The 21,494-nt window shown below is 43.6% G+C and overlaps 1 protein-coding gene across 1 annotated transcript in view; it reads right to left on the bottom strand.

Annotated features, from left to right (window-relative positions):
- Positions 1-21,494, bottom strand: part of ARIH1 (ariadne RBR E3 ubiquitin protein ligase 1) — a 51,838-nt gene that overhangs the window by 14,346 nt on the left and 15,998 nt on the right. The window contains exons 2-8 of the mRNA XM_058033402.1: positions 15,748-15,815; positions 10,293-10,437; positions 5,647-5,739; positions 5,260-5,315; positions 2,305-2,371; positions 1,503-1,609; positions 552-594 (exon numbers count right to left, since the gene is read on the bottom strand). Of these exons, the coding sequence (XP_057889385.1) occupies positions 552-594; positions 1,503-1,609; positions 2,305-2,371; positions 5,260-5,315; positions 5,647-5,739; positions 10,293-10,437; positions 15,748-15,815 (579 nt within the window). The remainder of the gene's footprint in view (positions 1-551; positions 595-1,502; positions 1,610-2,304; positions 2,372-5,259; positions 5,316-5,646; positions 5,740-10,292; positions 10,438-15,747; positions 15,816-21,494) is intronic.

The raw sequence follows: 21,494 nt of genomic DNA, 5'->3' as shown, positions 1-21,494 counted from the left end.
GCACTCTGGGCTAGTGGAAGGTATCCCAGCCCATGGCAGGCTGTGGGAGTAGATAATCTTTATAAAGGGAAGGGTTTGGAAGGGTCCAACCCAAACCAGCAAAACCAAATTAGTTGCTCCAGTACAATGGATAAACACCTGACAAAGCATCAAACACCTACAGGAACAACTCCTACAGGAACGCTCCTTGTCCAAAAAGCACCTTCACTCCTCTGCAGGGGTCACAGGTCTAACAGCCTCCTCTTCCAGGCAATTCCCACCTGGATGAGGCACTGCTCCCTCACAAGGTCCAACTGGGGGGCAGCAGTAAAGGCACCCAATAGGATTTCACTGCTGGTTCTCACCCTGTGATTTGAACAGGTGAGCTACTCTGCTCCCTTGTGGGAACAAAAATTGGGCTCAGCAGTCCCTAGGGGTCCCTTCCAGCTCAGGATCATCTGTGATTCTATGGACAGCCACAAAAACTTGGGCTTCATTGCTAAGTCTTGCACATACATTTATTTTAAACTTTTTCAAAACACAGATTTGTATAAGAACGTTGACATGCTCACCTTGCATTTAACAGGATCATGCCAGTTTTCACCACAGTTAAAGCTGCAAGGGAAAGAAAGGGAAAATAAGCAGACTGTACTTGTAATTAAAAAGTGTAAGTTTTCTTCTGGGTTGTTCAAAGCCAGTCCTAAGGAAACTCAACACACTCCCCCCTTCAATCCTGAAATGCTTCAAGGGCCACTTCAAAACAGTGACAGAACAAAGGGGAATGGCTTCCCACTGCCAAAGGACAGAGTTAGATGGGATTATTAGGGAGAAATTCTTTACTGTGAGAGTTGTGAGACACTGAAACTGGTTTCTAGAGAAGTCACCCCATCCTTGGAGTGTCCAAGCCAGGCTGGACAGGACTTGGAGCAGCCTGGGATAGTGGAAGGTGTCCCTGCCTATTGTAAATCAAAGGTGACTCCGACGAAGGGGAGAGAGAATGATGCATCTGACTCCACTGATATCAGAAGGGTAATTCATTACTTTATTATACTATACTATATACATTTCATCTGAACTGAATGTGCCCAGCACTCACTCTGCACACAACTGCTCACTCTGCACTGAATCTTGTGACTGTCACCTGACAGTCCCCACACACACACACACACACACACACACACACTCGGCCCTGATAGGCCAAGGAAACAAAACATCCTCACTCTGGATAAACAATCTCCATATTGCATTCTACTTTGGCACAACACAGCCACAGCAAGTGATAAGAATTGTGTTTTCCCTTTCTCTGAGGTTCAGAGAATGTGAATCTCAGAAATCTTTGGGAAGAAATGTGCCTTGCTTTTCTCTGTGAAGAGAAACGTGGCAACACCTGCCCATGGTGGTGTTGCTGGACACCTCTGAGGTCCCTCCCGAGCCAAAGCAGCCTCCATGAACACACAGTAACACACTCGAGGCAGTGAGTACAGGCAGAATCAGCAGCTTTTCCTTTCGTGGCTGGCTCTTACCAGAACTGACGGCCACATTTGCAGCGCACGGGTTTCGCATCCGGGTACTGGACTTTAACGACGTGGTGGCAGTCGGGGGCAGGACACCACTTTAACAGTCGATTACACTGAAACAAAGCACACATCCCACATCACAGGGGAAGCTGTGCTCAAGGACAGCTCCTGCCCTGCATGCCTTTGTCGTGGCTGCAAACAGCTAAGAGATTAAAACCAAACCCACTGCACCCATCACTTCTGGCAAGGACTGAAAGCTTGATCCTGTAACAACTTCTGCCCCGGGCTCTACAGGACAGCTGAAGGCACACAGCTGGGAAACTGGGACAGTGCAAACATCCTGCAAAGCACCTTTCTCCAAGTTTATTTGGAGCCTAGAAAACTATCAGTGTTTTGCTAAAGCACTTCTGCAGTTTTACTTCAACTGGCAAAATGTTTAAGGCATGCTCTTGTTTACAGCATTTCCTGCTTTTCAATGTGAAGCATCTCAGGTAACACTCAAGAGCCATAAATATTACATAACTATTATGTAACTACTATAACTACGTAATTCTGCTTCTCAGAACTCAAATATTAAGCAACAGCTCTTGCATTCTCTTTAGGTCTTTTGTCCTAAAGTTTTTTTAGTATTTTCCTACAATTATCCCTGTAATGCAAAGGACAATAAAACAACCCCTGCATTCACACCTGATTAGAGACTATGCAAAAAAAAACTGCTCTGCAGTTCTAAACAAGCCTCCAGCCTCTGGCTGGCTACACCTGTGAGACAAACCCTACAAGCCATTAAAAAATTCAAATAAAAACTCACCTCTACAAAACTATTGGTTATTAAATGCTGGTACTTTAATTTAACCTTGGAATCTGTGATCAGACGCCTGTGGGAAGGGAAGAAACAGAAAAATTGTAGCAGAAATATTGGTTTTTTAATATACTGCCATTAAGTAAAGACAGATTTGATTCATCCTTTTACACTTGCAGGTACTTTTTGTACTTACCTGTTCCCTATTTATTTGTTAGATCATTATGAAAACTACATTCATTCTATTCAATATATAAATATATTAGCTTCAGAAACAGAAAGCTCATGCAGTTAAAAAAAACCTGAACCTCTTGGTGTGAGGATTTTTATTTAAAAACACTTTCCTGAAGAGCCCAAGAAACAAAGCAAGTAATTTAATCAGCTCATTTACATAAAACAAGCACATTTTGTGGCAAATCCCTTTAAAAAGCTCCAGAACAATCCTTGTGTGGCTAATAACTTTGGGAAGCCTCATGTTAGCTGGGTTTCAGTGGAATGCTACAGCTTCAGCTTAAAAATTAATGGTGTTTTAATCTATCTACCATAAAAACAAAGCTGACTTGAATTCAGTATCACTAGGGGTGTACACAACATGGACTTTAAACTAATTCCAGTCTGCCTGGAACTGGGAGAGCAGAGGAAAACTCACTGATGGGAACCCTTGACAAGCATGGTGACCACTTTTCTCCTGGGCACACCATTCCAGCTGGCATTTGCAGACTGCCCAGCCTAAATGCATCCAAAATAACTTAATTATGGATTGCAGAGCACTTCTAAAAATGTCTTTTAGCTATAACTGAAGTATCTTCCCAATATATCTAAATATAAAGCTGCACTGACACACCCTTTGTGGCATTCCTGGTTCATATCCTACTGTGGGATACAGCTTTATACAGGCCATACCATGGGTAAATATTGGAATTAATGGATTTTCCTTTCCAGCTGCAGCCAAAACTAAGGGTATTCCTGCATGTTATCCTTACAACACTCCCTGAGGAGCAGTGTGTGCCCATGGGATGTGCACAAATCCCAGCTCTGGGCAGCTGGGGAGCTCCTCTCCCAAGCACATGCTGGTTATTACATAAATCACAGCACGTGGCAGCTCAATTCCCAGGGCTAAAATAAAACAAATCAGCTGACAAAGCATCTCCTCCAATTCTGGAGTCAGACTTACTAAAGAATGAGAAAACAATTTGAATTTGGTATTAATTAGAAATCTCTCTTTTTTACCCCATACCTGGGCTTTAAGACATACTAACATCACCTTGAAAATGTACTGTATTATAGCAATATATCAGGTTCTGTAATTTAAATTAATAGTCATGCCATGACTAACCAGAGCACACAATCCACTGGTTTTTTGCATATCAGTCTGCTTTGATTGCCCTAATCAACATCACCAGGTCAAGATTTCAAGAATTTTGCTTTGAATGTTACTGTCTTTTGGTAAATCATAAATGAAACTAGACAAATTAAGAGGCAAAACTCATGCCCAGAGCCCATAAATCATATTAATTTTGTCTTCATATCACTTGGAAACTGAGAGCTGGAGACTTTGTAAACAGGAAAGTACCTAAAAAGTAATAATTAACAACACAGGAGTGAGTACAGGTTCCAGTTGAGATAATTTACATTTTTTTTTACATATATATTGACATATCCTAAGATTGCCACAGTTGTCTTTGTTGGCTTTTAAAGGAAAGAGTTTTTTCAAAAAATGCACCTTCCTCCCCACAGAAATGCATGTAAGACCAGGGAAAGGTGGATTTTTACCACTAGGAACGGTTTCTAGTTTTACTCAGACAAATGGGACCACTGCCCTATCCCAGGCCTCACCCCTGTTCTCTCCAGCCAAGGAGAATCCCAAGCACTGCCCTCCTTTTCTTCCATCCTTTCCTTGCTCCTGCCACTGCCACCCCCAATGCTTTCAGCTACTCCATTTCTCATGCACTGTTTGAACAGCTCATTCCAACTGCTGCAATCAGGAAAACACTCCAAAAAGTCCTGCTGAGAGCGTTTGACTCCACAAATTGAAGTTCAACCTCTGGTAAACAAAAATCTCAATCAAGTTACTCAAGACATGTCAACTTCAGCTCAGTTTCCACCCACTAGGCTCTACAAACCACCCCTCAACAGGGCAGGAAAGCATTTCAGCTACTTCCACTTCCATCCAGCCTACACTCCATGAGTAACCAAGAGCCAAAATTGGGAAAATCGTTGCTCTGAAAGCAGCTGATAATAAAAAACACCAAATTAATATCAATGAGTGAGTCAGGCTTCAGGAAGGAAAGAATAAGGTAACAAAATAAGCCTCTACTGAGATGTTTAAGCAAGAAGAATTAAAATGAACTTGAACAAAGCTCAACATTATGAAGGATATTGCTCATGGAACAACTTTTCTCGGTATAAAAGAGAAGGAAGCTCATGGAGTTCACTGCTCCACCATGAACTGTATCAGTCATTCTGCAGCTGGACAATTTAACAATTCCAAGGATATAGGATGACACACCACCTTAATCAAATCTTGTGTTTGAGGGTCAACTGCCTCCTATCAGAGGGCAAAAAACACATCCTGCATCAGCCCTTAGGACTCCTGTCCTCTGACTCACCTCTTAACTACAGCTATAGGGCTTGGGCAACCAGTGGGTTGACCTGGGTAGAAGTCCTAAATTCCTACCTAAATCAAAGGAAACAGAGTGCACAAAGCAGTAAAACAGGGTTTGGAAACCCTGGTGTCACACTGACCAAACTGGTCAGGGAGTGTTTCCTCCCAGTGTCATCACATGGGGTTTTCACACCTCAACAGGAGGTTAAGAGACATTCTGGAATCAAAGCAGACAGTTCAAGACAGTTCCTCTGCGGCCTGCAAGCCTCTGTGCAGTTTGTTAGAAGCATTTGAATAGATCTGAATAGCACATGAGTAACACAATGGAAAGAGAGAGCAAAGCCATGAGAATTACTTACATAACTGTATTGTCGTCCACTAAGATATCACAGCCATGGGCAGGGCATGAAATGGTCTGAAAAACACAAAAAGGTCAGAGAAGGAACAGTGGTTATCCTGGCTCTGCATCACAAGGAATTCCAAGGCACCAGACTTCACTACAATCCACAGCCAAAGGAGTGCCCTGCCTCTCCCAGGTGTGCCACTGGTTCCTCCTTCCCCAGCCCAGAAACCAACCCCACTGAATTCTTTCCAGATTCACCTTAGCAGAGCCCCAAACCTTTGGGGTTTGGGTTTTCTCTGTTGTTCTTTTGGGTTTTTTTTAAACTTTAGCAGAGAGACTCTCCCCCCTCTCTCCAATACACAGGATTTCCAGAAATAAGCCATGAGGTGAGTTGAGATTTTACCTGTCCCATGCCTTCCTCCATTATTTTGGTAGTTAAATATTCACTCCAGCACTGCATACAGAATTTGTGTCCACACTCTAGGCCAGTGAAATACTGCAATGACAAAGAACACAAGACATGGCCTCATTTTATCACATGGATTGATAAATAATAATTTCACCCTCTTGGTGCTGTGCAGTTCATCCATCCCATCCCTCATTTCTCACACCAAAGCTGAGACACTGCTATTCTCTTTGCATCATCACCCCTACAGAACACTGCCAAGGCAGCCTTAGTCACTCTTCCAAAGCCAGACTTTAATCCCCAAGCCCAGCAGCAAGGACAGGTGTGGCCCATGTTTCCATCCTGCCCATTTCCATTTATCCTTGTTTTTGGTGTGTATATGTAGCACACTCCCATTTTGTTTTGGAAATCAGTCAAATAAATGCAACACCAAACAGGTGACAGTGACAAGGATACAGACTCTTCATTCCTCCTATTTTTTCCCCTTGGCACATGTGGGTGCTGCCCAAAAGTCCCAGACTTCCCCAGGGAAGATCTCCCTGAAACTCAGATGCTCATCAGATGAGGACACTCAAGATCCTAATTGGCAGGTGTAAATTGATAAACAGAATTCAATAATGACCTGCTGTCACAGACAGCAACAGGGACAACTCCATCCTTGTCTGCATCATCTGCACAGAGCTGGCAAGATATCATCTGGGACTGAGTGGTTACACAAGGGGTGGAGAAGCAAACACTGCTGAGGAAAAGAGTGGAAGTACTTTGCTCTGGTCAGCTGAAAGTTATTTTATACTCAAAGTCAGCACCAAGGAAAACTGTATTTAAAACACTTCATTTGTACCACTATTGAGGTAATATTTGCTGGCTCAGCTTTTCACACCAACTTCTCAGCTAGTGAGATAAAACCAGAACTCTACCCTCAGACACCATCAAACCATGAAAACTCCACAGAGGAAAGAACCTGAAGTGGCCTGTGGAACAGCCCAAAACAACAGCAGGATGGTGGTAATTGAGGAAAGGAGAATCCACTTGAGGCACATGCTCCTTCCAAGCATTCTCAGACACCACAGATCATTCTGTCCATCCCACAGAGGTGCAGCAGCTGTGCTGTGCCATCTCGGGATGCTCTGGCATTGCCCCTTTGCCAGGGCTGGCACTGCTCTGACACTCCTGCCACCAGCACAGGCTGCAGCTGTGAGCAACAACACGGCTCAATCTGACCTGACTGGGTCAGGTAAACCTGGTTCTGACTTGCTTCCAGGTAAAAACAGAAATATCCACCCCAAAAAACCAACAAAGAGATCAGAGAGGAGGCTGACACCTATGTGGTGCCAGGTACACTGGCTGCAAGAGTGCAAAAAGACACCTTCCCATTTCTGAACCCTCACTGAGCCAGCTAACAAGGTGTCTGATGCTTCACAGATGCTGCTGTGGCCAAGTGGCATCTCCTGGAGGTGCAGAGTTAGAGGAAAAACACTTCAACATCTGGAACTTTTGGGATGCCACAGCATGAAACCATCCCAAAGACTACACTGGCTTCTCCACACGTGATGGGAAGCAGGGACAGACAAGGGAATCATCTCTTACTGAATTCAACACTCCTGCAGCAGGCACACATGAGGAACCAGCACAGAACACATCTTCATGTCAGACCTGCTTTGGTTATTTCAGGCAGGGAAATGCTTTGCTGAATGCTCACAGAAAGGCAGCCACCACCACCACACTTCCTCCCAGGCTGCAAGGAATGCAGAGAATCTCTCAGCTCTTTTCTTTACTTTGAGGGAGTTCCCAATTATTTTTGGCTCAGCTGACAGCAGATGTCAAGGGAGCAAATAAAAAGGCCAACATAAAAGCACCAAGGATGGGGGGAGCAGTGATTCCTCATTAGCCCAGGGGACAGCTCTGCTGTCACCACATCTGTGCTCAACATCTGCAGTCTGGACAAAGCAGGATGTTCCCAAAAACACCCCCAGGATGTTCCCAAAAACACCCCCAGCCCGCTCCCCTGAGGGTGAGGGGCAGGAGAGGAGGAAGGCAAAGCCATGACCCTCCCAATTCCTGTTTTCCCAATAAAGGTGTCACCCAAAAGAAGTGCTGGGACCTGACAGTGCTTGACAGGGACACAGAGCAGGTGAAACATCTCCCTTTAATCCTCAGACTTGCAGGGTGAGAGCTTCAAATGCTTTGTTGGGCAGGTGCTTCCCAAAACCTCAAACCACAGCTCTGTGGAGGTGACTGAAGAGCTACAGAGGCTTTGTAGATGGGAGAGAGGGAATTTCAAGACTAACATTCTTGCAACAACTGGTCACTATAAAACTTCTTAACACCTGCAAACTCTCAGCTTTCCATAGGCTGAAAGGGGCTGTCAGTGCCAAAACCCCCCAGCTTTCACATGGAAAAATAATTAGCTAATTATTGCAAGAGGATTTTCAAAGCTGAGATTTTAGGTTAGGCATTGAACATAAAAATAATCCTAGAATTTATAATTCACATCGACTAAAATAAATTTCAAAACAGATTTCAATCACCTTAGACAGAGACACTACAGCCTTTTACAGAAGAAATAATAAATATTAGTTTTCCTACAGGCTCCAGCTTTTCTGTAGGGCAAAGAAACCAAGTCCCCTCTGATGTCTTTTAACACCAGCAACAGAGAGAGCCCTGCTCACCTGCAACATCTCTCTGCTCCAGCTAAAAATCTGCTCTTCTAACAACTGGGCCACTGCTATTTGAGCTACAAAATCAAGAAGTGTTAGCATGTTTTGTACTGTTCTTCCCAGTTCCAAAACTCTAGACAATGCTGGGGTGTGAATTCAGAGGTTATCCTGTGCAGGGCCAGGATAGGACTCCATTGTGGGCCTGTCCCATGATTCTGGGATTCTGTTTCCCAGGTAGCACAGCACCCCAGCCAGAGGAGAGGCCTGTCACTTGTGGGTTGTACCCCCACCCAGCACAGAAACTACATTAAAATGAAGAGAATAATATATTAGAATATATTGCCTTTTTTTTTTTTCAAAGTACCTCATCACACAGAGCAGGGATATGCCTGCCCAGCTACTCTTCACAAGAAGTCAGGGCACACAAGGCTGAAGAGGAGACACATGAAGCCTTGTGGTTCCTGGCTGAAGAGCAACAGGGGTCTCAATGCTGAGAGTGGGAGGCTGAAGCTGGGCTTGGCTCAGCTCTGTCCACTCCAGGGAAGAACACCCAGAGCAAGGGAGAGGCCACAGCCAGGGAACTTCACCCCAGTACTCCTGAACCCCAAAGCTCATCATGGTTCCTTGCTGAAAACACACCCAGAGCAAGAGCAAAGCCTTATGTCAGGCCTGGAAAGGCCCAGCACTTGTTTTAGGGTGTTCTGGAGGGGCAGCTCCCTCACAAAGAACAGGATCCAATAAAAGAATTCCTTCCTATCAGCACTTTGCCTTTCGTTGAATTCTCCAATTTGAGCTTTTCCACTCACCTCCTTTTCTCCCAGGTCTCCCAACAGTATGTCCTGCCCCTGGGAGCCCCTGCAGAGCCTAGACCTCTTAGCAGTGTATGGGAATGCCTCAGTTTGGTCAACAGTGACAAAAAAAAAAATAATACTATGACCCAGAGCATTGATGCAGAGCCCCAGGAAGCACTGGGTAACACATCCTCCTGTCTGACCAAGCGGGTATTGTCCAATATAACAAAGATCCAAAGATATCCACATTTTACTTCTACTACTTTTTTCTAGACTTTCTAGTTTGACTATTTTGCTTTTAAAAGCTGTTTCCTACCTTGTCTTTCTATTTAAGTAAATCCCTCTGCCCATCATGCTTTTCACAGGCTTGAATTTCATATATCCTTTATCTGTACACCTCACTTGGTATCAGACCTTTGCAAACATCACCTGCTTGCTTTTTCCTGAACTTTACCACACCACTGGCCCAGGCTCCAGCACCCTCAGAGGTGCTGTGCAGGAAAATGTGAAGTTTCAGGTTGGAAATTTGGGGAGTTGCTGTTCAGGTAGTGTTGGAACCCTGGATGCTGAGAATTTTTAACTTTCTGTGCTAAAAAGACTTGCAAGAGAGCACTGCATTTGACCTGAGGCTGTGGAGAAGACTTTAAAAATTGATTGATAGCACTGGGACTATGGGTGTGTAGTTGGTAAAAGTGTATAATATCACAGGGTGGAAAACTTAAGAGTTTGGGGTTTTAGAATATAGAAATAAATAAGAAATTTATATGAATAAATATGAATTTATATGAAATGTTTATTTCATATAAATAGATATGAAATAAATAAAGATGGAGGTTTTAGGGAAGACACAGGTTGTTCTTCTTTACCTTCTTCATGGGTTTGGGTGATGTTTTGTAATTGGACAGAAAAGTCTTCCAGGGCTTTCAGGGATCAGTTATTGGGTTAAAAGGGAAAATAATCAAGGTGTCAGTTCTGAATTGGGTAGTTAGTCTTAAAAGACCTTGTAACAAGAGATTGTTGGCCATTTTGTGCCTTCTAACGAAACGCTGCTGAACTCATGGCTGTGAGGCTGCTTCACTGACAAGAAATAATCAACACCTGAGTCCAAACATGAACTACCATCTCAATCTACCAGCAAACTTCAATCCCAACCTCAAGAAAGTGACAGGCAGCAGCAGAGCCCCAGGGTACTCACGGAGTTTGGGTAGTTCAGATAGCAGATCTGACAGGACATGTCCTGGGCTGATGATCTGGTGTTCATCTGGCGCGTTCGAGACTTTTTACTTGGATTAATTACGTGACACTCTGCAAAGAGCTTCTCCAAGTTGCCATCAAAGTACCTGCACAACACAGGACAGAAGGAAAATTTAACCACCTTCTAAATCATATTTCCATTCTATGCAGCAGTTAAGTGTACAAAGATGCTTTTTGTATTTCAAAACTCATACACCCACTACTTCCAACAAACCCTTCTCTAGCACAACACAGAGGTGGATATTAGACAACTGCAGAATTTCAGAGACTCTCCCTTGGATTAAACACTCCTGAAATTCAGGCACCTTCACTTCTTCAGCTGCATTTCAAGTAATTTGTGACTCTCCCAATTGCTTGGCATTAGAGTTCCAGGACAGGAGACTAGAGCAAGAACATGAGTTCACAGTTTAGGCATTGGAACACCTTCCTAAAACACAAGTTTGATGCCTTCAAGCTCAATTCTTTTCAACTGAAGCCTTCAATTTTTCCTAATATTCTTATCATCAGCTGTTTGAGCATCTTTTCTCTTCAATCAACCTGAGGTAATTTAACAACTTCCTAAAAAATACAGTTTCAGGTTTACAATGCCTCCAAAGATCAGGGACCTATTGGAAAGGAGGATGCAAAATTGCTTTTGGGAGGTGAAAAAAGATCACTTCCTTTCTATTTCCTATTCCCTTAAGGAAAACAATATTGGTTTGCTTTAAAGGCTTGTAAAAAGCTCCTCTTTGGAGAGGAGGCCCAAACTGGAGAGAATCATTATCAGAAAGCTCAGCCTCTTCCCAGAATCCTTCACACACCTTTCTCCAGCCTGCAGCAGCTGCAAAGAACTAATTAAACCAGCCAATTAACCAGCCCCATCACATGCACACATCCCCAGCCAAACCCAGTAAGTCATTCCCCAGCTCCAGTACAGCTCTACCTACCAACAAGGCTTGATTTATAATTAAAAAATATCAATTTTCCTGCTGTTTCATATGTTTCTCGATATAGTTCATGTATTTTAGATCTTAAATTTCAAGACGCTGAGAATCTGGAAGGAAGTGGTGAATTCTGGCATCACAGTATCCACAAGGCTTTGCCACTATTTTTCAGTGTTAGCTCAGGAGTTTACTCAACCAAGTTCTTTTGTTTGCTTAGAGGATGATATTTAGAAATTCGTATGTTATATTTAAATCTAAATATAAAATCTAAATATATATTTAGATCTAAATATATAAAAATTTAAAATTAAAAAATCTAAATATATCAAATTATATATTTAGAAAATTTTACCAAGTGAATTCAGTGCAGTCCCATTACAGGCAGTATTTGTTTATTAAGAATCATGGATAAATATTAAGTCCACAAAAGTTTTCCAGCCTTCCAACTGCTCTTAGAGGCAGCAGGAGCAGCACAGGACATGCTCTGAGGAGAGCAGACACACAGCTGGGTGAGAAGTTTGCAAGGAAAATAGTTTTGTATACAAATGCTATGATGCAACTTGAACCCTGATACTCATGACCAGCTAAATGCTTATGGAAATACCAGAGGTTTTTGTAGTGGTGGGCTGGTTTTAAGGGTGAATATCCATGTCAGGAACTTGACTTTTTTCATCTGGAATTTCCTATCCCCTTTAAATATCTATGGATAGTATTCCTGCTTCTCCATGCTGTTTTCTTTTTGTGCATTTTCTTTCTGAGTAAGTAATTTCCACATTTATTTTTAGGTATGTCTCTCAGACTCATACTCATGCAGCTACTGGGCTGTAAGAACTCCAGAAAATGCAGAGGAAAACTGCATTTTTAGAGAGTGGATCTCCCAGAAAACACAGCTCCAATGGATATTCCAAAGTCCAACAGCTCTCTAACTGCTGATACAACTGCAAGAATTCTTATTTTTCCTCAAATATTCTCTATTAAAGGGTTGGTTCTTTGTACCTCCATCCTTATTTTCATCCTAGGGAGGAGCACAGCACCTCCAACAGCCCTTTAAATCCTGTGCCCTCCTTTCCCTTCACAATGCAGATACTGAGTAATTCCAGCTCTTCTGGTGCACCAGAATTCCCTCTATTAATTCTCTGAAGTTCATTTACTTCATCACAAAGTTGGGGGTTTTTTTCTGCTGTTTTAAAATGAATGGACAGACCAGTGTTTGTCCATTATTTTCAAGTATTTCTACTTACCAAGACCAAACCTATAACAACACCAAGGCTTTTTGGCAGAGGGATCAAGCTGTCAGCCCCTTTATCTCCTCAAAATTCCCTCCTGCTGTTTGTAACTGCCTAATCACCATTTTCCACACATAATCAAATCCTACCCATGGGAGTAGCAAAGATAAAAAACCTTTTCACTGAAAAAAAAAAAATTGCTTCTAGTACACACTTTGGGATATTTACTTCCATGGAAGAGCATTTGCGAGTGTCAGTGCATCAAAACACTCCCAGTAAAAGATATCTCCAACATCAAAACTCCTGCCACGCACCATTTTTCACCTGTCCAGCCTCTGCTGAAGAGTGGAAAGTATTTATTTGTTCCAAGGAAAGCAGGCAGCAGGTTCTGGAGAAGAGGCAAGCTGGGCATTCCTGACATCCCTCCTCCACTCAGAGAAAACAGGGACATGTGGCCACCAAGATAAGCAGCTACAAGGGACTGCTCTATCTCTGGCTGTGCCTCCAGGGATTAAATCAGGCCTTGGGGACATGTTGAGACACTTTTCTCTTAACAAAATGACCTGGGGAAGGCACATAAAGCAGGAGAGCTGCATTTTAACCTCTTCATCACACAGAGGTGCCTCCTCAAACTCCCCTCAGGAGAGGACACCATCAGCCATAGCAAAATTGGAAGGTAATAATAATTAAAGCACTTTCTGCACTTGGTTCTGAGGTGATGTGGCCATTGTGCACCTGGTGCTCTCCTATCCCTATGAATCCAGCTTGCAAGACACAGGAAAACAATATTTGACATCTTTATTCTCCTTAATGCAGCATATCAGAGGCTGAACTAGTATCTCCTCCACTCATCACTTCCATTCCACAAACAAATCCACCCCAAACCCCCAATTTTGCTTTTCCACACAAACAATTAAAGTTTCACCAGTGGGACAGGGCAGTTTTTTAATTGTGGCTGTTATTACTTTACTGTAAGTGGAATAAATATCTGTAACACATCTGCCCTCTGAACACCACTGTGTAATTACTCCATGACAAAGCTGGCACAGACAGCAACAACCTGCTCATTAAAAACAGGCATAACAAGGCTAAAAAAAAAAGTGGGAAAACAGAAATTTTCATGTCACAAGCTCAGACCTCCCCACTTATCAAAAAAAGAGGAGCCACTTGGTTGAAGTGCTTTCCTCCAGGCCAGGACTGATAAGGCTGCTGGGAGCTGGTGCTGACTCACCATGAGCTAAGAGAAAACAGGCACTAATTAGGAACTGCAAATACACCATCAAACAACAGGAACTTCCAAGCAAAATGTGTATTTTGGGGTGGTGTTTTCCCCATAATCCTCACCTAATTCTCACCTATCACCACAGCAATGACCAAACCCTCTTGAACAGCAAGAGCCTGTTCTCAGCCTCCCACCCAGCTTCCTTCTCCTGCTCTAAGACAGCTCAGCACTCCAGAAGATTCCAAGGAAGTTTTTTTTTGGTGCAGAAGGCAGCACCAGGCACTGGAGAGATCCTGTTTTGGTGTTTTTCTAATAAAACAGGACATCAATAAGCACCAAAACTGGGAGCAGTGTGCAACAGGTCTGCCTAAGCAAGTCATGTATTCTATTACTCACAGGTGTAATCCTGCTGAGGTAAGTATTTTAATGAATATGTTTACCTGTGCATTTGTAAATATAACATGTACTTAAACTGGAACAGCCTTAACAATAATACCTCACATTGACCTGGCTGGCACCTCCCTTCAGAAAAAAAACAAAAACAAAACCACAGCCCAATTTTTTATTTTTAAATTGATGGCAGTCCTAAACAAGCTTTCAACAACAAGGGACAAAATCTACTGTACAAAGGGATGGGTTTTCAGTGCACTTGTGTAGAGGTATCTCGCAGGCAAGGAGAGTGAACTTTACCCCAACCAAGAGAACCAGCCCAAGAAACTCAAATATCAAGTGTTGCAAAGCAGGTATTAAATCAGAATTCTTAACAGCTGTAGTTAGAGTTAAATAGTGGATATATTTGTAACACAAAGCTTTCAGACTTCCAACATTTGCTAAAAGAGGTCAATCTCAGAAAAATAAAGACTAGAAAGCTGTAAAAAATACAATCACTTTAGAAAAAAAATCTAGGCTAAACAAAACATAGCATATACCTGAGCACCATCATTAACCAAAAATATTACACAAAGGGCACTAAAGATATCCTAAATCCATTAGGCAAGGATAGCACAAATATTTATACTCCAAAATAATTACTGACAGTGTGAAAACCTTTGCTCCTCTTGCCCTGGGTGACAGAGTACCAAACTACCCCAGGGTCAGTGAAGGGACATTTATCAATTCACAGGAGCACCAACAACTGCTCTGGTTTATCAAGCAGATCTCCTCTTCCCACACCCTGATTATCAGGCAAAGGAAATGGTAATTAAGGGAAAAGTCAAACTTTAATGATCCTACCAGGCCCTCCACACACACCCATTGGTCACTTCACACCAAGTAAGACCAGCACAACCAGCAAGTCCCTGTTCAGCTTTTACTGCTCCTTTTGGTCCAGATTCATTCTCCTCCCAATTTCTAAAGGAATTTAAATTCTCCAGCTCCCTCAACTCTCTTCAACACCAACACTGGCACTGGAATGAACCAAATGCAGCTGGATTTGGTCTCCACTGTGTAACAACAAACTGAGAAGTACCTTCTCTGACAAGCAACATTCTAAGAGCTGGAAATCAAAGATGGGAAATAACCATAAAACACTCTGCTCTGAGGGGGAGGGAGGGAGAGGCAAAATCCAAGCCTTTATTTACACACCCTAAAGAAAACCTGGAGCTGTGGAGATGAAGACAAGGCAGGACCATTATCAGCCAGGAACAATTTAGCCTTGGCCAGAGCAGCAAATCAACATGTCAGGAATACACATGCCAGCATGACAGGCATGAGCAGCTAAACCCCAATCCAAAACAGTTGCTAGATAACAAGAACCTGTTCCTGCTTGCTTTTTTCCAAAGCCTGCCCAAAGCCTGTACATGTTCAAACTGGAAATCCTTCTTTCCAATGGGCAACATAACTTCCACAACTTTAAATCTAACCAGGCATCAATAATATTAAAACAATGAGTCACCAGTCACCCTTAGCTGGGAAAGGGGAGACATTTAGAGCTTACACAAAAGATTCTCCTGCCACACACCGTGCATTCATCCATCCTCACTTGATCCAGGAACAAACATTTTTTCCAGCTCTGCAGCTGCTTACCTCTCCATCAGCTTCTCCTTATCCCAGTTGAAATGGCTAAGCAGTATTCGAGTGATAGTCGCCGGGTTCTGGAGAAAGAAAACAAAAACAATCAATAATTGAGTGACCAAGCCTGGGTGAGAACATCAGGCAGAGCTTTGAATAGGCAAAGGGAAAATCAGGGTGTTTGATAACATCATCTGTTCAGACAATACAGGTTTACTGGCATGGACTGGGAAATAGCTGGACTTGACAAATTTTAAAAGGAAAAAAAACTCCAACTCTATAAATCCAAGCACCTTAATAAAATGAGAATTTGGTTGGAGATTTAAGGACCAGACTAATTACACCTACCACAGTCCAACATCTCCACATCCAGCATGCCCACACAATGCAATTCCAGGATGGCTGTAAAATGCAGGAAGGGCTGATTTCTATCCATCCTATCCATTTTTGCCACAATCTCCACACTACTTGCAGAGCAAGAATAATCCAGCCCTGACCATCAAAACACTTGGGCTGAAAGGTGTCCTAGAACACAACTGGCTGCCAGTGTAAGAAGTCCCTGGAAAATCTCTCAGAAGGCTCTTGAAGCACCATCAAATCCAGAAAAAGACTCAGGGCAGCTAAGGAAAGAAAGCTAAGGAAAGAAATACAGTCTAGAAAGGTCAGAAGGAAGGTGGAACATAAGAGCTGATTTTCACTCATGAACAAGTTTTTATTCCAACTAAATCTGAACCATCAGCCAAGAGTTTGATTATATGAGAAGCACACCAGACCATATGGCTTCTGTTACACCCCAGAACCATATTTTAGCTCTCCAAATCCACTCTCTGGGCTCAGTTTTAGGACCATTTACATGCAAAGGAGACAAGAGCAGGGCCCTGAGAGCGGCTGTGTGTACTTTGCCATTTGACACCAAAATGGAAGTTTGCCTCAGGGCCAACGTTCAATGGACGCTCTGAAGCTGTTGAAAAGTAGGACATAAACCAGCAATGTGATTTCCTGAGCCCTGCAGCCACAGCCACAACCTGATGCTGCCAAAAGCCAATGCTGTCACCCACAGCAGCGATCCCACCATCCCTGCATCTCCTGCCCTCATCAGCTCATACCACTACAGCCATTTTATGCTGCAAATAATGACTCAGAAACTGATCTTCTCTTTTCCTTTAGGTTGGTTTTTTTCATGGAATCAGCTCTCCAATCTATTTGATTGCCTGACCACACAAACAGCTGCATTAGCACAAGGGGAAAGCAGGACAGCCTCTCACCACCACCAACAAAACCTTCACCGAAATAAAGCCCTCGGGTGACAGTGTAATAAGCACAAAGAACAAGTCTTGTGGTTTTATAGTATAAAAGTGACACTCCTCTCCTTCTACAGTGTGTTCTGACTCTTATTAATGCCAGCACAGATTGTTTAAGGCCAAACTAAGAATTTTTTTCCAGCTTAAAAAGCCCATGTGAAGCAAAGCAGCTACAGAAAGGTTTGAGCAGAGCCCTGACGGAACAGCTGGGACAGCAGATCCAGTGTGGGCAGGAGATACCAGAAATGGCTATTGCATGGTGACAGTGTGGCTCTGGCCCATATCTGAAGCTGTCCCCCAGGTGACAGGGATCCAAGCTGTCCCCTGCAGCAACACCAGGTGCCTGGGTCACAACCACATGGCACCAGCCCTCCAACAGCACCCCTCCCTCATCCAGCCCTGCAGCGGGAGCAAGCAGCTCAACCCTTTCAAGTCAGTCCTACTAACAAAGAAGCTCTATGGGAATTTAGGGGCCTCCATCCAGCAGCCTCTTGTGGGATTTAGTTTCTGATCTTTCCAGGTTATTTTGTATTTGGATCTCCACAACAACCTTTTCTGTAACTCAGACTGTACTATGTAGGAGTACTTTAAAGAAGTTCTTAAAAGCTCACTTAGACACAATTCCTGGAGCGATTTAATCAAAGATAAAAATATACTTTAGTAAATAAACCTATCTTATCTCTAGATTATCTTGGTTATGATACCAGCCCCTGTAATTCTCCAGTTATTAATTTCAGCTAGCAAAGCACACAGCCCTTCAACATAAGGAGTCTTCACTCAGCCCACAAATCTGCCAGATGTACAGAGAAACACAATTTTCCCCATTTCTCAAGCAAAGGCACTGAGAGAGCTTTAATTAAAATCAGCCCAAAGTCTTGTCCTATCTTCTACCACAGCAGCCCACTTGGCCACTTATTAAGGCTTCTGGGAATACCTGTTAATCACTTAATAGGCTAAGGGGCAGCTGAGGTAGTGGTCTCTGGCTGACTTTAAAAAGACAGAAGGTTTCCCCTGCACTGAAGGAAAAATTGGGGTTTCTTACCCATGAACTCCAATGGTCTGCAGTGATTATTAAGTCTGATCCAGCAAATACCACTCCCCAAAGGAGATGTGGCTGCAAAGGACAAGAGGGTTTCATCTGTGGCTTCTCCATTTTCCCAACACACAGGCACTGCAGCTTTCCAAAAGTTTCCCTAGGTCAGAGCCCCCAGGTATCCCAGCACTGAGAGATCAGGGCACAAAACTGGACATTATTTCAGATTTTACTGTTGACTCTGTGAGCTATCACCTTCTCCAGGCTTGCTGGGCTCCAGCTTCCTCCAGCACTGTTGGTTGAACATTTTAGAAAAGAAAGGAAACGCCAGCAGCATGACAAGCTCCCACCAGAAATAGCTGGGCTGCCTGCTTGCAGTGCCTGCCACATCCCAGATGTAGCATTCAAACCTCCCCTGGCTGTTTCCCAGGCACAGAAGGCAGGAATTAACACAGCCCTGCCCTTGCTCATCCCTGAACAGGCATACAATCTGGGCTGGAGGAGCACAGAAGACTGGGAGGAAGGCAACTAAAGGGCAAATCAGAGGAAAATACAAATGCCAAAAGTTCTGACATGAAGGATTGTTCCAGTCCAAGACCAGGCACACCATCATGGAATGCACACATTTCCCTCACAGTTATTGCAGAGCAGAGCTGGAGGAGTCAACCACAGCACCCACCCCAGTGAGAGCTGTGCCCTGTACCTCAGGCACACAGGGATAAAACACCACCAAAATAATTTGCTATTTCAACACCAGTTCCACTCCAGCTTTGCATGAACCCTCAGCCATCACTCTGCACACTCATTCTGTAAAAATTAATGGAATGTCCAAATCCTGGGTTGCACAGCACTGGGAAGTCAGGGGCTCTGTCTGCCTCCTGGTTTGGCACACAGGATTATTTCCTCCAACCACACACACAGATTAGTTCTGAACAGGCTCTGTTGCTGCTCAGACGGGATTACTCCCGAGGCTGTGAGAGCATGCTCCTCCTAAAGCTATTTTCTGTTTACAGAGATGAATTTTCCTACAGAAAGCAGCCAGGGAGGACAGAGAGCAGGGGAACAGCCAACATGGTCTCCTCCAAATGTGGTCTGATGAAAGCTGAAACAGCAGATCTCACTTACAGCAGCCTCCTATTAAATTTTACATGTTGGATTGCCTGGAGCCGAGGGCAGCAAGCCTGTTGATATCCAGATAGGAACAAACCCGAGGAAAGCAGCCATTTTGTTGAAATTCTCTGGGCACTTCAAAAGATTTCCTAACAAAACATTCCAAATAAAGCTCTGCCCAGAGAGAAACACCCTCAGTTCTTCAGCAGGGAATTTTTTTTTTTTTTTTTTTTTGGAGCTAACAAAGCAACCAAGTCCCACATATGCTTCAAACAAATTCCACTCCAGCACAGCTTTTCACTGGAGGTATTTGCATTTACTGTCCTTATCTAGGTTGCCATGCTCCAGCACACCAATGCAAGCAGGAGATACAGCAATAGGAAGCCCTACAAAGGTCTGGACTTCACCAAAGAAGCATTATTAATTCAAATAAAACTCCTTAATTTAATAGAATTTAATTCAACTGGAAGCTTCATCAGTGATAAGAGTTAGAATTCTTTTTGCTGTCAAAATAAGAAAGTATGAATCGGAAGGAAGACTCTGGATGCACTTAAATGCATAAATGAATTATAAATTAAATATTATTAGAACATTAGCTTGAATCAGAATTTCCAAGCAGCACAATTTGCTGAATGACAGTTGGGAACACTTGATCCATTCATGTTTCGCTCCATCAAGACGAGCTGCATGGTTAATTCTTGATGCTATTTCAAAGAAAAGCACATTCTACAGTTCAGCTTCTCCTCACATGCTGGGAATCAGTTCCTGGTTCAGTTTCAGCATTTACTACAAATAAAAACCATTTAAGAACAACTTAAGCTTAGTTCTCCAGCAAAATCCTTTCTCCTGGAGACATGATATTGATAAATTCTTTGTTTTGTTTCTTTCCACGTCAGGGATGGTTTTGTTTTCTACCCATGGCAGCTTCTGCACTCCAAAACTTTTCATCCCAACTGCAGCACCTCCATCCCAATATCAGGGGCTTTTACAGCAATAAGGAATTGATGCCACTTCCAGTTGGGTTTTCACACAATTGCTCTGCACTTGTGAATCCAAGCAGATGCTCCAGAAACCCTGACTTTGCCCAAGCCTCAGAAGTCTGCAGAGGGTTCAAACCTCAGCAACATCCACTGCTGTATCCCATGGGGACACAAGGCTGGGTTTACATTTCCCAGCACAAGGAAACCCATGGTTTCACACCAGCTGACAAGACTGAGGGCTTGGCTCGGTGGAGGAGCAAAGAGTCACCACAAGCTAATGCTGGTCTGAAGCCAAGCAGCACAAACATCTGCTCCAGTGAGGTGGCACCTGGGGACACACCACCACTGTCAATATTTAACCAGCCAAACCCCCAGAGCTTGCAACAGCAGAGCACCAAGTGGAAACTCCTGCTGCCCAGCATCTCCAAGGCTTGTCACATGCACACTGTGCCATGGGAGAAGCACTGATAAATAAACCAGAGGTCACATTTAATGGCAGTGGGGAGAGGAGAAGGAACCCCACCATGAGACTGTGACCAACACCAAGGCACCAAAGAGCTGCTTCATCACACAATAACCAAGGGGCACCAGCCCAAAATCCTGCAATAACCTGATGTCTGCTCTGCTTGGACCCCTTGCTCTTCACCTGCACCTCTCCCAGCCCCACACAGATAATCACAGATATAAAGATACAGCTAGAAAGGGTCTTAAATCAGCTTTTAACAGATCACAGTACAACTGTCAGCAAAAGGTTTGCACTGCTCTGCAAGTGGACTGAGTGACCTTCATTTGTGGAGATCCATTCACATCCATTCTTCCAGGAGACAATTACAGGAAATCTTACAAGCACAAAACCTCATTTCTAGCAGCTTAATAAAATTCCCAGGAAGCCAGCACAGAAGATGAGATCCAAGTGTTGAGTATTTCCAGGACATGATCTCAAACTTGCTAGTTTTTAAACACCACCAACTGAGCACTCTGAGAAGCTGCTGGAAAACTTCCGTGTAATCGAATATTCCCTGGCTCGATTACAGGCAGAACATGAGAGGGCTGCTGTGAGGAGAGGACAGAGCTAAAGGGCTCCATCTGCCAAGCCACCCGTGCTCCCTCCCTGTGCCATCCCCTGGGTCTGGGACAGACTCACACCATGGACATTGCTGCCATTGGCTATAGCAGGGTTCACAGCACTGGAACGTGCTGGTGGGTCTCAGACAGTTCTCACCTTCCCCTCAGAGACAGTAACAGCATCAGAACTGCTCATTCTCTGTACCCCACTGAGGGGGTGGTCTTTGCATCTTACTGAAGCCATATCAGAAGACTGGAGTTAGAACTCTAAAC

This window comes from Melospiza georgiana, chromosome 13 (genome assembly GCF_028018845.1).
Source record: "Melospiza georgiana isolate bMelGeo1 chromosome 13, bMelGeo1.pri, whole genome shotgun sequence".
Classification (NCBI taxonomy): domain Eukaryota; kingdom Metazoa; phylum Chordata; class Aves; order Passeriformes; family Passerellidae; genus Melospiza; species Melospiza georgiana.
Note: the sequence above shows the minus strand (reverse complement) of the source record. Positions and strands in the feature narration are given on the sequence as shown.